Source organism: Sarcophilus harrisii, chromosome 4 (assembly GCF_902635505.1).
Source record: "Sarcophilus harrisii chromosome 4, mSarHar1.11, whole genome shotgun sequence".
NCBI lineage: Eukaryota > Metazoa > Chordata > Mammalia > Dasyuromorphia > Dasyuridae > Sarcophilus > Sarcophilus harrisii.
Window position 1 is genome coordinate 372,411,940 of NC_045429.1, and position 18,004 is coordinate 372,429,943.

Consider the following 18,004-nt stretch of genomic DNA (forward strand, 5'->3'; position numbering starts at 1 on the left):
TCCTCAATCCATATGCTCCCTATCTCAAGTCTCTCTCCACTTCAAGCCTACCATCAATTCCACTGACAAACTGATCTTTCTAGAATAAAGGTCTAAACACGTATGCCCTCTCCCACCTCCTTATTCAATAAACTCCAATAGTTCCCTACTACCTCCAGGATCAAACACCTGCATCTGTGGCTATCTTTGTTCTCACTGCTTCAAGGGTTTCTTATATGTCCTCTGAATTTATCTTAATCATATCTTTTAAAAATCAACCTAAATTTTACCTACTCTTCAAGAGTGAGATTATCCTAATGATTCTGGTCTGACAGTGTGATTTCCTTCCTCAGATCTATTACCAACAATAATGCTCTGTCCATTCATCAAATTAATTTCATAGGTCTATCTCTTCCATTGTTACACTAATCTATTAAATAAATCTCCTACTGTTTAATTTGTTGTCTGTTTAGACTTTATTTCCCTCAATAAAGGTATATGCCACATGAGAGGAGAAAACATGTCTTACACTTTATTTTATTCATGTCAGATTGAAATTCAGTAGCAGTCAGTGGTAAATCAGGTATCATTTTTTTTTTTTTTTTGTCTAATGTTTTAATTATGGAACCATCAAGGTAAAAGGTATAAATAAATGAATGTGCTTATTAATTACCTATCTTGTACCATGGGTTGCTTTAAGTAATTTCAGATACTAATTAATATAAGAAAAGTTGGTGATCTCCACAGAACACACACAGACACACACACACACACACACACACACACACACACACACACAAAGATAACAAACAGCCCTTTATGAACAATGTGATAATTATTTTGAAATGTTTCATCTCTCACAGGCTAATAGTATACTATTTCAAACTCCAATTCTTCTTGTACAACAAAATAACTGTTAGCACATATATGCTTTAACATACTTAACATGTATTGGTCAACCTACCATTGGGGGGAGGGAATGGGGAAAAGAAGGGGAAAAATTGGAAATTTTGGCAATTGTCAATGCTGTAAAATTATCTATGCATATAACTTGTAAATAAAAATCTATAATAAAAAAAGTTAATGCCAAAAAAAGAAATGTTATATCTCAATTAAATAACTATAAACACAGAACACAGTGATAAAAATGAGTTTTCTCTAAAGTATTTCACAAAACTATATATTTAATTGAAGAAAAATACTATCAAGTGGAAAAAAGGAGAAAAAAAATTTATTTCATGTGCAAGGGGGAATGGAGTATGATTTTATTTCTTCACTCATTCTAACCTGGATTAATAAATACTTAAAAGTTTGTTTTGATAATTTTCAGACTTTGACGGAGTAAACATTAAATGCTGTTTAGTTGTTTAGTCACAGCTGACTTTGTGGACCATTACATATTTATACTGTTTATGAGGTTTCCTTGGTAAAGATATCAGACTGATTTGCCATTTTCTTTTCCAGCGGAGTAAAGCAAATAGAGGGAAATGACTTGTCCAGGATTAGACACCTGGTTGGCACGTGAGGCTGAATTCAAACTCAGGTTTTTCTGACTCTTGGTCTAATGTTCTAGCCACTGGGTCACTTAGATGCTTCCAAATATTGAAAAAGCTTACTACTTCTTCTATCCCTTACCATGGCTACATACACAAACAAAAGAAATCACTACATAGTTTAATATCTAAATTAATACTTTTATAGAAGTTTTTACAAACTTAAAGCAATGTTGGTTAGCAGCAATAATATTTCATTAAAACTAAAGGACAATCTGAAGTAACTGGGTATCTGAAAATTTTATCTCAAATTTCAAGAAACAATTTGTTTTTTTTACTAAATAAAAGTCAAAATTAATGTTGATTTGAAAAATACCAAAGCAAAAGGACTTTATATATATATATATACATATATATATGTATATATATGTATATTTTGTTACAAAGAATTGATAGATACATATATTTTTAAATGATTTTTAATATAGTAAAGAAGCTTTTGGAAGTATTGCTATTCAGTTTTTACTTTACTAAGCAGCTGATAATAAATTTGATATAATTTAGCAATTCAATAACTAGGGCTTTACAAAGAATAAATATTAAGCATCCAATATAAGCATGAAGATACTTAATGTAAAAGTTTTAACGGCAGGAAGAGGAGAAAAGCACCACAGCCATTTAGATAATTAGGGATATATTTAGGAGAATATGGTAAAAGACCAAGAAAATATGTCTTTAGAAACAGAAATAAATGAGATCACAAAATTTGCATTAACCTTCTATGAGTGTTGACTGACACTCCTCAATTTAGATGTTTTTAGCTACTGAGTTGAAGGTTGGTTCCACAGAAATTTGAACAAGTTTATGCTCCAACTTTAGGGAGATAAGGAAGGCATGGAGTAAGTGAAGTCTTTTGCTTTTTCTATTCCTTATAGCTAGATGGCTCAATGGATCAAATGCTGGCCAGGAGTTAGGAAGCCTTGAGTTCAAACCCAACTTCAGATGCTTTCTGGCTGTACGACACTGGACAAGTCAGTTGACTTCTGACTGCCTCTAGAGAAGGAAATGGTAAGCCATCCCAGTGTTCTTACCCACAAAACCACAAAGGCGCCTGTGATCCACAGGGGTCACTAAGAGGTGGAAGTGGCTGGACAAATAACAATTATTTGCAAAGCTTCCAAATGCTTTTGGGACAGCCTATAACACTTTTGGAATGTAAAAAAACCAAATGGGGTTAAGACTCATTGAAAACTCATTACTTTAAATGTAATTCTTAAAATCAACATTAAAACACTTAAATAAAAACTTTACATAGATATTTGTTACTTTATCTAAAGAGTATATATGTGTATACACACACATATATGTATTCACCCCCCCATACACACCCAAGAGTACTAAATCTACCTTAGTGTTATCAAAAGCTAACAGAAGAGTCCTGCCATTTGTTAAAAATATTTCCACAGCATTGTCTCTCAACTGCCACCAACGCTTATGAACTTCTTTAATTTCTTCATATGTCCATGAAAATGAAGCTGGTTCTGTTTCTCCCTGAAGACTCTAAGGAAATAAGTAGAAAAAGACAGTTTTCTTTATGGAATGCCTAAGATGCAATGCAGAGATTATTCTAATTGTATTTTTCTTATACCAGGCATTAGACATACTACTTGGTGTAAAAAAAGAAGAAAAAATAAGTTAAAATAAGAAAGAAAAATAAAGAAGAAAAGTTAAAATTGAAAAAAAATCATCTTTTGCACAAAAAGCAATAAAACTTTTGAAGTTTCCTTCCCCCAAACATAACATCTTCAAACTTCTTTATTTTTGTTGAAATATTTCTTTCAATATTTCATTATCTTTCTATCACCCAGTTTTCAAACCTGAATCACTAGGAAGAGAACATAGCAAAAAGAAAAGCTTGAGGGTGGGAAAGTACAATATTTATCGAGCTAATGGTAAGCAAGGTGTATTCAAAGGCAGCAGGGTATAATGATGATGATGAGGAGGAGGACAGTAATAACTAATACAATAAATATAGTTACTTTAATAGGTTTACAAAACACTTTATAAATGTTAATTCTTTTTATCTTCACAATAACATAGGTTACAGTGACCTTAGAGACTGGAAAATCTAGTTACAAATGCACCTCAGACACTTACTAGTTGTTATTCTGGACAAGTCAGTTAATCTCTTTGAGCCTCAGTTTCCTCATCTGTAAAATGAAGGGAGTAGACTCAATAGTGCTGCTTGAGTTTTTTCTAGCTCTAAAACCATAATTAGAGGATGTCTGGAAGGGGAGGGTTGGAACTAAATTGTGTCTCTTGAACATTACTCTATGAAGTAGGGATTATATAGCATGGAGGCAACAAGGAAATAATATGCTTTAGTGGTGTTTTAATAGTACCATGGTACTATGCAAGATGTCAGATAATGGTAAAGATAATAGACCTATGAAAGTCAATTAAATTATAGTAAGGATGTAGACATAATGTGATAAGGGCCTGAATTGGTGTTGTATCAAAAAAAAAAATGGAAAGAAAGTGACAGAAAGAAAAGATATTTAAAAGGAAGGATTAAGAAAGATGAGGTGTAAGAAGACAGATGAGTCACATTTTGTTTTGAATTTTTTAGAAATTAAGAAGATAAAAGACTCAGTTTTGTTCATACTGCACTTTGAAGGGTCATCAAGATAACTAATTTTTCAACAGGCCATTAGAAATGTCACATAACTCAGGAAACAGACTAGGGTAGCACAGACATTGCCAGAGAGGACTGATAGTTAAAGTCACAGGAATAAGAACTATATTAAGAAGGGTAAAAAACCAAGAGACAGATTTGGGGGATAACTACATTCAGGTAATAAGAGAGAATAAAGAAGAGCAATATAGGAAAGAGAATTAGAACAATTCAATGCCAGAGAAGTCCAGGAAAGAAGGTATTTTAAAAAAGAAATAGTATTCTCATAAGTTTTAAGAGGGGAGTAAAAGAAACTCGGAGAATTCAATTGGATTTGGCAGCAAAAAACAATAAAAGTAAAAACATCAGAGCTTCCAATAAGTTATATAACTCTTGGTTAGGCCCTTTCTATACTAGTTTTTAAAAGGAAGCAAAAACTAAGAGATTTCATGAGAAACTAGCTTCAATGAAAAGTTTAAAAATATAACTCCATTTTGGGTAATGTTTCATATAAAATACGAAGTCAATTTTTCAAAGTGTTTTTAATAATAATATCTGATATTTATATTATGCTTACTATGATCAAGACACCATACTAAATACTTGACAATTATCTCATTTGAGTCACACAATAACCCTAATAACCTAGTTTTACATATGGGGAAACTGAAGCAAATAAGAGTTTAAATAAAGTAGTGTTTAAATTTAGGGTCACAGCTAATAAATGTCTGAGGTTTGATCTGTACACTCAGGTCCTTCTAGCTCCAGACCCAGCACACTATTTTGCTTTTTTTGATAGTAAAAACACCTATATCTATTTCTTTAAAAATAAATAAACAAACATACAAACTATAGTTTCAGATAAGTTATTGGTCTGGAAAAAAGATTTATATATAAGGGGAAAATGGCAGAGAAACATAAGCAGTAAACAGAGAAAACTACAAAGGGAAGGAGAGAGTTAACAACAGTAGTTGGAGGTAGTAGCTGTGTCAAAGGTTTTTTATATAATCATCTCTGAAGCCAAGCAAAACAATTCAAATTCCTTTTCCACATCACAGGTCAACGTAACAGGCAGGCTCCACTCAATCATCTTTTTTTTCTAGGGAGCTAGGAAGTACAATGGATAGGGTGCCATTACTTAAAGTCATGAATTATCTTCTTAAGATTAAATCTAGCTCAGACATTAATTGTGTGACCCTGGGCAAGTCATTTAGCCCTGTTTGCCTCAGTTTTCTTCTTTGTACAATGAGCTGGAGATGGAAATGGTAACTCACTCCACTATCTAATCAAGAAAATCCCTAATGGGGTCATAAGGAATTGGACATGATTAATTGACAAAACAATTGTCCACCATTTCCTTCAAACAATCCTCCTAGCACAGCCTGTACACCAATGAAGCACAGTTCTAGAATACTCTGCTCATTCCAAGAAGATAATGTGGACAAAGACTATACTAGTTTTGCTAGTTGTTATTTCACAGTTTGTATTCATGTTGAGCTTGGAGTTCATCAAAATTCCCTGATCTATTTTTACATGATTTGTCCAGAAATGACTCATATATTCTAGGCAAGTGACATTTTTGAATCTAAGTGTAGAACAACAGCAACATCCTATAGTTCTCTGCTTAAAATTGGTCCACTTGTCACTATTTCTTTTGGTTATCTTTGAGGAAACAGATGCTGTTCTTATAGCACTGAAGGTTTAAAAGTCATTTTACATGATATTTCCTTTGAAACTTACAACTATCAACCAAATCATTTCCAATGGAGCAGTAATGAACTGAACCAGCTACGCCCAGAGAAAGAACTCTGGGTGATGACTAAAAACCATTACATTGAATTCCCAATCCCTATATTTATGCCCACCTGCATTTTTTATTTCCTTCACAAGCTAATTGTACAATATTTCAGAGTCTGATTCTATTTATACAGCAAAATAACAGTTTGGTCATGAATACTTGTGTATCTAATTTATATTTTAATATATTTAACATCTACTGGTCATCCTGCCATCTAGGGGAGGGGGTGGGGGGTAAGAGGGGAAAAATTGGAACAAGAGGTTTGGCAATTGTCAATGCTGTAAAGTTACCCATACATATAACCTGCAAATAAAAGGCTATTAAATAAAAAAAAAGAAAAAAAAAAAAGAAACTTACAACTATCTCATGAGGTGGGGATTATAGCAATATCCCTAGTTAACTATTCAAAAAACTGAGGCTCATAAAATTTAGCCAATTTGCCCATACCATGTAGTAAGTAACAGATCAGAGTCTGAAACTGTCTTCCGTCTCTAAGTCCAATGCTCTTTTCTACTTAACCAAGCTACTTGTAATCTATTCTGGATCTATTTATATGCATCATCATTCAATCCTTAACTTATCATCTTTCTCACAAGTTATAGGGAACTATCAAATGTTTTGCTAATTTTCAAACATATTAAGCCAGGAATTTGGGAGAGAACTCAGGGTAAAGATAGGGACTAAGCAGTCATCTGTGAAAAGGTGAAAAATGAACCTGTATAAGTGAATGAAAACATGCCAAGGGAGTGAGCATGAAGATAGAAGAAAAGAAGAAAAATATTTCATTCAGTAATGAAATACTCTATAAGCCTTCAGAGGTTTTATATACTAGATCATAGGGTAACACAGTAGCTGCAAAGATGGCAACCACCTAGGCAAACTGAGTCCCATATAATTTCTTTTGAGGAAAAACTTATTGCTGACAGAGTTCAAGTAAATCTCACATCTGAACTCTTCTGATTTTCCATTCATCTGGTTAGAATAAGTACTATATTTTTAAAAGGGAAGGGGAAGGAATGGAATAAACATTAGCTTGTTATATTATTAGCTTATAAGCACAGCACCTACTATAATTCATGCAAAATAATTTAAAATTATAATCTCATTTAATTCTTATAATTTTCTACAACAGTAGCTGGAGGTAGTAGCTGTGTCAAAGGTACATAATTTTCAAACCCACAGAGTTTTCAGGACACCGTCAAAAGATTAGAGTTTAACTTAATATTATTCATTGCATTTTAATAAATATCTGATTCAGAATGAACTCCTCAGAACTAAGTTTTCTTCAGCTTACAAAAGTTGGCAAACTTTTTAGGAACTTTCTGAGACTAAAAACTCATTTTGGAGTTCTAAGAAAATAATGAACGTATAAAGTAGCATTGCCTTGGCTAATAAAAAGCAACAGATTTTTAAAATGCTTTAACTCTTAACTCTGTTTACATTAAAGGACAATTCTGTGCTAATTGCTACACTTTAGAAAATAATTCCTATTTAATTTCTTTGATTATTTAAAATATAGTGAATCAATGTCCCCCAAATTATTCGTGTTAGAATCATTCACATCATTGGTAAGCAAGTGTCATGATTTTTCTCATGAACTCCTTTGAAGTCATTACATACTCATAATATAACCATATTCTACAAATGACTCAAAGTAACAGCATAATTTCAGCACTAAATTCATCTGAATAAAGGAAAATTATTACTATTAGATCTTTATAAAAATAAAGATTACTGAAGCCATTCAACCTATGAAGAATCATAACAATCATCACAAATCCATTTGGGGTTATTTTCATTTGAAAGACAATGCTAATATATGGTGAACTGGAAAGGGGGACACCAGCTCTTTTATTACCCCTGAAGACAATGATGAGGAAGAACAAACTCAAAATGCAAGAAGAATAATTTAGGATGAATTAAAACAAGACTTTGTAACGTATAAAAGGGAAGGTTTCTTTGTTTTTTTTTTGTTTTTTAGATTTTTCTAAGGGATGATTTGAATGCATATCATTCTGGAAATGCAAATATGAAATCCTGGGATCTCAATCTCTTGTACAACAATTCAATAAATATTTATTAATTTGAGTCAGGAAAAGAACAATAAAACAAAATAACATGTCTTAAGTGCATTAAAAAAGTACTAAACAAATGTTCTGTGAGACTTAAAGGATAAAACTGTTATTGGGACGTTAGAGTCTGAAGGAAGGAATTTAGGGAAATCATGGAATCTGAGCTGAAATTTTAAAGGATCAATATGAAAACAGAAGAGAAAGAAGAGAAAGGAAGATATTCTGGGCACAGAATATACTTTGTTATCAAAGGAGTAGAGGCAGGAAAATTCAAAATGCCTTGATGGAACAAATAGTGGTCATTGCTTGATCATACAATGGTGTTCACAGAGGGGGGACAGTAAAGGACAAGCAACATTTAGCTATATTTCTATTTATGTAAACTAAAACCTGTACTTACCGAACTTTCAATTGTATCAGAAGCATTGTCTTCCACAAAATACATTCCACATTTACCTGCAGAAAACCATTTGATACAGAATTAACAAAGAAAGTATTTGCTTTATTACTGAGTTTGAGCTGACTATGGCAAGATTACAAGTAAATTTGTTAAAAATCAATTACCTAAATAGACAGTTGATTATAGTGTTTTCTATCAAAAATGAATTGTGATAAGGGCTGTCATTTATATTATCATATGTTATATTATTTATGTAGTACTTTTAAGGTTTGCAAAGCACTTATTTCAGTTGAGTCTCACAATAATCTTATGAAATTGGTTTAGAAACATTATTAATGACATTTTACAGATGAGGATGTTGAGGCCTTAAGCGACTTGGTCATGGTTGCTGAATAACAGAGACCTATATGAACTAAATTTTTATCTCAAATTTAGCATTCTATCCATTTCCCTCATTTAAGTACTTTGCTAATTCCAACATATTTGACTACAAGACTACCAAAATAGACTCAGGAACTCAATTACTACTTTTATAATATAGTCCCTATTACAAAATTTTCCACATGCTAAGAAATATTGTTCAATTCTTCCAAATAAACATTGGCTATTTTTGAGATCCAGATTAACTATAAAGAACAGAGGTAATAAACATAAGGGAAAGCAAGATACTATTAGCCCGTAAATATTGTATAACCTGTGAGATCCTGGAAAACTTACAGACAAAATCATAATAATCTCAGAACTAGGGATCATAAGGATGGGAAGCAATCCCTTTGGGTATATATGAGTATTAAAATTAAATAATGCATTCCTATTCCTTGACATTGTGAGGCTGTGTCAGTGAAGAAATTAATTTCCTTAATGCGCAGATAATTCAGGATTTTTTTTTTTTTGGCAAGGCAATTGGGGTTACGTGACTTGCCCAAGTCACAAAGCTAAGAAGTATTAAGTGTCTGAGGCCAGTACTCTAGCCCCTGCACCATCTAGCTACGCCCAGACAACATAAAATGCTATTGATATGCTGATAATTTCAGAAGCTTCATACACAAATTTGACAAAAAGTATGGAGAAGAAATCACATAATTTGTTTTTGAATAGAGTAGGTAAATAAACAAGCATGCCATTAATATTTGGCACTCAAGATCTAATTTGGTATGCAATAATGGAATGACTAAAAATTGAAATACATACCTACCACATGTGCACAAAACTGTGGTCACAGAACTTAAAATTCCAGTGTTACTGTCATGCTTTCAAAGGCAAAATTAAATTAATTTAATTGGAATAACTTTTAGAAGGCCAATATAAATTTAATGTCACAATATTTTCAGATAAGGAAGGAAAGAAGAGTATGAGTGCTTTGTTCTACAAAACGCTGATTTACCTAATAATAGTTCACCGGCAGTCTCTCTAGATGGTGCAACACTGATACATCTTCGATTGACTCTGTCAAAAAGTAAAAATAAAATTATCATGATTCATTTTTTTGACCCATTTTACAATATATTTTCCCCTCATCTGGCTATAGACTTCAGGAAGATAATAGAAATCATCAAAGTTTTCAAAAAGTCTTCCTATGTTTTATAATTTCCATTTTCTTAAAGATCTATTTAATTTTCAAATTTTTTATGTAAATGAGATATAAACAGCTAGATGGATCATTTTAGAAAACCTCATTGTGTTTAATTGGCATATATGTCATACCAACAAAAAAAAGTACTCTTATTGAAACAAATTTCACTTACATAATATTGTATTTAGTTGCAGGAACATTTGATTAACACTGATTTTACTCTCTTGTGGTCTGCGATGAAGAATTTAAAAAAAAAATAAACCCTTAGGTAGCTAAAATCTTTTGATCTATCAGATGAATGGGGAGAAGAAAACAGATAAGAAGACAGAAATAGTAAGATTTGGCAACAGACTTGGATATATATGGTGAAAGAGAATGAGGAGTAAAGGATGACAGCTAGATTGTGACAGTGGGTAACTGAGAGGTTTGTAGTATCCTCAGTGCTAAAAAGAAAATTTAGCGGAGGGAATGTTCTGAAGGAAAGATAATTTAGAGTTTGAGATGTCCAAAACTTCAAGATGTCTAAGAGGCAACTGATGATATGTGAATGTAGCTGAAGAGAGATACTCGGTCAAACGCATATATCTGGGAATCATGCGTATAAAGAATATACATGGAGCTATGAGAGTTCATGAGCTTACCAGCGAGAAAGAATATAGTGAAATTTTAAGGTAGCCCAGGGCAGAGCCATGAAGGACATATTTCATTAGGCATGACATAGAATAAGACTATTAAGGAGATCAAGAATAAGTAGTTGGACATAGGAGGAAACCAGGGAAAGAATAGTATGATGAAAACTTTAAGAAAGAGATGATGATCAGTAACACTAAATGCTGCAGGCAGGTCAGGAAGAATGAGGATTGACAAAGGGCCATTAAATTTGGCAAATAAGAGATCATTAGTGATTTTGGAGAACCCATTTTCACTGGGTCGGCAGTAGTTATCTTTTCTCCTTTTTGTTACCTGATTAAATTCTAATTTTACAATATTTATACTTTTTTTTTTCCCACAGGCACATTTATTCTTAAATGTCATGATGATGGACAAGTTTATTTGTATTTTCTTTTCCCTTACAAGCCATTACTAATCTTGTTGTTTTTCCTTCTTCATCTCTTTTTTGTTTGTTTTTGCTGTGGCAAATGGGGTTAAGTGACTTGCCCAGGGTCACATAGCTAGGAAGTTTTAAGTATCTGAGATCATCTTTGAACTCGGGTTCTCCTTGACTTCAGGACTGCTGCTCTGTCCACTGCGCAACCTAGCTGCCCCCAGATTCATCTCTTTAATCCAAATTCATTGTTTTTTTCCCTCTGTACACTTTCCATACACAAAGATAATTTCCACTTTTTACCTCAATGCCCAGATATAATCTTTCATTTTGTGCTCTCGAAACAAATAAGCTGAGATAACCCATAAGAGAATCCGTTTGCATAACACTGCCCTACTTCTTTCAATGTTACAACATCCCTGAATATTCCAAGAACAAAATGCTAAGAAGAAAAGCATACCTCTTTACTATTTATATTGTCATTATGTCCAGGGTCCAACAAATCTCTTTATGAAATGCTGCTTTCGTTTCCTATTTCTGGTTTCTTTGGATTAGATAATATGGAATATTTCACATGGATACACATGAAAATATCAATGATCTTTTATAAAAATATTATTTAATAAATTCTGTATACATGCTGAAATTATTAGAATGTTAGACATTTCTGAAAGCGTCAAATTTAGGAAAAAAACAAATACAATTTTTTAGTTATATTTATAAGTTTTTACCTTATAGATTCACTTGCTGCTTTATCTTTTACAGTAGAAGAGAAAGAAGAATGTGTTTTATCTTCAAATAAGTAAGAAAGAGGGGGTTTAATGATTTCTGTTGGAGGGGAAAAAGGAAAACACATTATTTTTATATCTTCAATATTGGCTATATAAAATACAAATATGAAAGAAACTAATATTACCTTCTGATTTTTGCCTATCTTTAAGAAGGTATTTGTTTGGAATAGTTAAGTAACATCTCTGTAAACGGCGTCTCTCTCTATTTGGACCTTCTGTTGGATCCAACTGCCAAGAAGTTGGATAAGAGATGGGATCATACCACAGTGCTCTACAAGTGAATAAACAGGAATATTAATAGTAGCACAATTTATAATTAACTATTATGAAATTAGTATGATGGCTCTTGATAGTAGCAATTTATATTAAACACATAATTTTAGGTGTTTTGTAACACATAAGGTAAGGTATATTATTAAAACATGGTTCATGAAATATAGGCTAGAAATGGAAGACACATCACCTGAGTTTAGACTTCACTTCAAGTCAACCTTAAAATTTCCTAAGTCTTATTTTATAATTTGAAAAATGAGAATGTTTCTACCTGCCTTTCCTTCTCAATAATATAAAAGACCCGATATTAATTCTCACCATTAAAATATTTTCTAAAACATATAAAAATGGCATCAAAGCACAGAGTATCTACAAAACATGTGAATATAGGATAGAACCACTCTTTCTGAAATAGGCTGTGGTCATGTAATTCCAAAGAAATTATCAAGACAGGACTGGACAGGTCATACTTTTCTGGATGCTGGATGAATTCTCATTGATCTCTCTGATTTATTTAAAGATAACACTTAATGTGACTAATTACATATGTGAGATTGACTAGTTATAATAGATTTAAGGCTTTCCAAAAGAAAACAAGTCAAATTAATTGACATTCTCATAAATTTTTTAAACTTAAAAAAAATAAAACATTTTAAACACAAAATATTTATATTGTAAAGATGTAAAATAATGTTGTCAGCTCTGAATATATTCAAGAATATGTTAAAAATGGAAAAGTATGTCAAGAAGAACCAATCTTAACTTTTGCTTACCTGTCATGTGTAAGTTGTTGAACAAGTTCTTGCCAGCGTCTACTGGAACTCAAGTCTACTTTATACATTCCCCTGATATGCTGAATTACCTTCTTTCTTTCAATTCCCTGAGAAAGTGACACTGCCTGGGTGATATCTGCAGCTATTTTAGAAATATCCTTTGATTTCATATCTAGGCGCTGAAAGAGACTAAATGAACAGAAATACAAAAAATACACTTTGACAAATGCAATTATGAATTATCTAAAAATTGCAACTTATACTGAATTGGCACTTTGAATGGATATACATTTTTGAAATTTCCTAATGACAATATTATTTGTAGCATGAATTTCTGAACCCAAGGATCTTGGTAACAGTAGGATCTTCAAATCACGAAATGTATTTTAAGCACAGCCCCCACAGCCATGAGTAAGAAGGGAAATGAATGCAGACAATGGGTCTATCTGCAGTAACTGCTGTTCAGCAGTTCCCAACAGGTAGATAAGCACAATGGAATCCTTCCCCCAATCTGGGACCATTGATGCTGCTCCTATCAGCCCAACATTCACAGACAGCATTTGGGGAACTATTGAGAAGAGTCACTGGCAGTAATAGCCACTCACAGGATACCCTAAGGAAGAGGCAGTACACAGAGTGTGTCAATCAAGTCAAACCACCAGAATCACCTTGACCATTATCTCTTCGGATGTTAATGGAGACAGCCCAACAGCTGAATCCAAGAGCCTTAGGAATAACAACCTGCAGCTTGGCAACTGTTCCTGCAGGTGCACATCTACCGAAGAACCAAAAAAGAAAATTTTTGCCACCAAAGCCTTTGGCACTGTAGAATAATCAGAAGCTACTACAATATTATCAGTGAAAATGACATTAAGAATTATTATATGATTTGCTGCTATAATCTAAGGACCAGGAGACCTTTCCCATTTGACTTGCAGCTGAAACCTTTCATGTGAAACTCATTGGAATATAAACTCTATGAGAGAAAGACTGACTTTTCTATTATTGTCTCCAGCACTTAATTAGCACGGTGCTTTGCTCATAGTAAATAGATAATATTTTTTCATTCATTCATATAATTTTTAGTCAAATACACATATGCATAAATGCACCCATAATTTAAATAAACATGTTTCCTATCTGCTATGCTTATATGATTAAGAACATATATAGACAGCATGGTATGATGACCAAGATTTTGTGCTTAAGGCCCAGCTCTTCCACATGTGAGTTCTGGGTTCTCCAAGGGCAAGCCACTTAACCTTTCAATGCTCTCAGCAACTCTCTAAGACTATAAAAATTGCAGAGAAGGAGCTAACTTGTACTGGCCAGAAAAACTTCTTTACCCAGGAGCTCCCTATTGAAAAGGAGACCCTGAAACCCTAAAAATCCTTAAAGGAGAAAATCTCCTTCAACTCTGCCTCAGTGAGAGACTCTGCCCTAAGGGACAAACAGTTTCATCCTTGTTATCTGGGTAGAATCGGCTCAGGCCTGAAACTGCTGAATTCAATTCAAATTCCAGCTCAAGCTGAAATCCAGCTAGTAGATGAGCCAACTTGGGACTCCACCCACGAGCCCCCTTCAGCTTATAGCCAAAGCTCCTATTATAAAAGAGCCAAACTAAAACATTCTCTTTGCAGAAGTTCCAAATATGCCATACTATGTCATGCTATGCCAAGGAGCCTCTGTCCACTGGAATACTCTTTCCAGTGCCATCCTTTCTTTATCCTCACCTATTTCCTAACCAGACTTCATACTTCTCTGTCAAGATTTCTAAGCTTACTTCCAACCCCCACAATAAACTTTTTTTTTTATCAATCTAGGTTTTCGGGTCTGTAAATTCTTTTACAGAGAACCTCTAGGTTTCCAGAAGGGAATTCCCCAAAACTCCCTATCCTTGTGCTGAATCCCAAGAGGTTGCAGGGGAGCCAAACCTCTGCATTTGGTTCCCTGAACTCTGAACCTGTCACTAGACCTTATCATTTAACTCCCTGACCACCAGAAACCCTAATCTCATTTTGGGTCCCTAAATCTAAACCTTATCACTATTACCAGTGAAATTATATATCTCCATATAAGCAAAGAATGGATAGGACATATTAGTTGGTAAAAATGCATATTGAGTCTATAATTTCCTCAAAAGTGAAACTTAAAAAAAATGAAGTAGCTTTACCTTTGTTGATTATTATTGACTGTTTTTTGCCAGGCAGCTTTATTCACAGAGTCTTCAATCTCACACTTCGTTAACTCCTAAAAAAATGTTTTTGAATGATAATTTTCTAACAAAGTATGGATTATTTAGCTATCAATAAGATATTAATAATTAAATATGAAATAAAGGTTAAACAAGAAAAAAAAAACAATATTGCTTTGGAAACCAGAATATGGAATTCATGTTTATTCATCCCTTGAACATTAGATATCACACAGCAATTCTTTTGGACACAAATGCCATGAAGGATGGTTAAGAGAAAGTAAGCTTTTATTATAGGAAAAAAGATAAGTTTCTCCCCCTTCCTTGAGATGTCAGGAAACAGTTTTTATTGGATTATACAAAGATGCTTATACTATTTTTGCTCTTTTGTTATATGAGGTCTGAAGCTGAAAGTTAATGCTTCAAAAAATGTTTTCCATCACAGCATAAAAGTGTATTTTTAAAAAAATGATCACCATAAAGAATTACTGAAAATCATATTATTTTTCTTCTTTGTAAAATGAAGCAACACTGAGGTGAAGTGATGACATTTTTATATTGCATAAGGTAACAAATTTTTTTTTATCATCTGTAAAACTACTTGTGATAGGTTTTTTTAAAAAATCTATATATCACATGTAGATATCTATGTATATTTCTTGTTACATTAAATCTATTTAAATTACAAATATCGTGTAGAGGGCCACAGATAGTGGGAGAACTCTGGGTGGTAAGGTATAAGACTCTTCTGCCCATAGGGAACCAGCTGACAATGTCTGGTTTGGCTCCCCACTTCCCTTTGGTGTTCTCACTCTACCTGAGAAGTCAGAGAGGGTGTGACCACCTGTATTCTACTTGAAGCAAGAGATACTTAGGGTAAAGAGAGGCATTTTCATATCAATAACAGAGTGCTTATAGTTAGCACTTGCTCAATATGATGTGATGATATAATAGTTCTCTAGTTGCCACATACTTAGTGTGCTTAGTGGTATTCATACCAAGGTATTTAAGGGCTGAGAGGACTTGAAGTAAGGACTCCATCTTTGACCATCCTTATGAGCGTCCTGCCTAATTCACTCCTCCACTAAAACTAAGGCTGGTCCTAAGATCCTCCAGAGAGCTAGTTTGGACACTACTTTTAATCTCTTTTTGGAAGATCAAATCAGATAAAGTATGTATATTTTGGCACCCCAATTTGGGGGCTCTAGAAAGCACACTACATTTTGGCACCCAACATGGGGTACTAGAAAGGAGGACACTACAATATATTATTTATATTGACTCACCTCTTTGATTACTTTTAGGAAGTCTGATTTTGTTGGAAGACTGGGAAGAGTGCATTTATGACCAGATAATTTTAAAATATTCATGAATAATCTTGCTGTGGCAAGTTCTTCTTCAGTTAATTCTTCTTCGTGATTATGCAAAAACTCATTTAAATAAAGGACTAACTTGGCTCCATGCTACAAAAGGAAGGGATAGGATGAAAAGAAAAAAAATAGATACTTAAATATTTGCTGAATTGAATTGGATTACAAAGAACATACAAAAAATAACCCACAAAAAGTATCATAAAATACACATTTCTCTGTGTAATAAAGATGTTTTACCCTTTTCTTTAAAATTTTATTAAGGTCTAATTAATTGTTTCCCCTAATATAAGAACGTAAGTTCTTTTAAAAGCTCTGAAAAAACATTCTTTCTAAAGTTTATTGTACATGAACAAGGAAAGTTGTAAAAGTTGTAGGCTGCTCTGGAATTCTAAAGGAGAATCATTTTTTAGCTCTTTTATTAGCTTTGTTTTCATTAACAATGCAGGTAGAGAGAATCAAATGAGACCACAGAGGTCTTGAATCATGATTACCCAAGGATGGATAGAGACTGCCAACAAAAATAGATTGAATTATAAAGATTATCTGAATAAGTTCTGGGCATAATATTAGGTTAAATTAAGCCAAGATGACTGAAAATACATAAAACTTAGAAAAATGTCAAATTATGGTTAGATATATCTTTCAAAATTTACTCTCTAAAAAAGCTGCCATCGATATCTCTTTTTTGTCTGTAATCCAAAGAGATCAAAAAAAGGGAAAAGAACTCACATGTGCAAAAATAGTTGTAGCAGCACTTTTGAAGTGGCCAGGAACTAGAAACTGAGTGGATGTCATCAGTTCAGGAACTGCTGGATATGTTATGGCACATGAATATAACAGAATAGTATTTTTCTTTAAGAAATGCTTAGCAGACTGATTTTGGAAAGATCTGGAAAGACTTACATGAAATAATGCTAAGTAAAGTGAGTAGAACCAAGAGATTATTGTACAGAGCAACAAGAAGATTATGGATAAACATGGTTCTTTTCTTTTCTTTTCTTGGATGAAGCAATTGGGGTTAAGTGACTTGTTCAGGGTCACACAGCCAGAAAGTGTTAAGTGGCTAAGGTCACATTTGAACTCAGGTCCTCGTGACTTCAGGGCTGCTTTGTCCACTACACCAACTAGTTGCCCCTTCTAATAGACTTTTGATGGAGAGAGCCATCTGTATCCAGAAAGAAGACTATGGGAACTGAATGTCAATCACAACATAGTATTTTCACATTTTTGTTGTTGTTGATGTTTGCTTTATTTTTTTCTCTCCCCCCCCCCCCTTTTTGAGCTGATTTTCCTTGTGCAGAATGATACACGTGAAAATATGTTTAGAAGAAATGTACATGTTTAACCTATACTGTATTACTTGTTGTCTAGGGAAGGGGCAAGGAAGGGAGAGTAGGAAAAAAATTTGGAACACAGGTTTTGCAAGGGTGAATGTTGAAACTTATTTTTGCATGTATTTTGAAAAATAAAAAGCTATTATTCTTTTTTTCATAATTATAACTTTTTATTGACAGAACCCATGCCTGGGTAATTTTTTACATTATCTCTTGCACTCACTTCTGTTCT

At 33.2% G+C, this 18,004-nt stretch overlaps 1 protein-coding gene across 7 annotated transcripts in view; it reads right to left on the reverse strand.

Moving 5' to 3' along the window:
* Nucleotides 1-18,004, reverse strand: part of LYST (lysosomal trafficking regulator) — a 221,227-nt gene that overhangs the window by 41,475 nt on the left and 161,748 nt on the right. For all 7 annotated transcript variants that reach the window (XM_031966940.1, XM_031966938.1, XM_031966939.1 and 4 more), the window contains 8 exons: nt 16,352-16,528; nt 15,045-15,121; nt 12,872-13,060; nt 11,951-12,096; nt 11,766-11,862; nt 9,801-9,862; nt 8,417-8,472; nt 2,880-3,032 (listed from right to left, as the gene is read on the reverse strand). In XM_031966940.1, the coding sequence (XP_031822800.1) occupies nt 2,880-3,032; nt 8,417-8,472; nt 9,801-9,862; nt 11,766-11,862; nt 11,951-12,096; nt 12,872-13,060; nt 15,045-15,121; nt 16,352-16,528 (957 nt within the window). The remainder of the gene's footprint in view (nt 1-2,879; nt 3,033-8,416; nt 8,473-9,800; nt 9,863-11,765; nt 11,863-11,950; nt 12,097-12,871; nt 13,061-15,044; nt 15,122-16,351; nt 16,529-18,004) is intronic.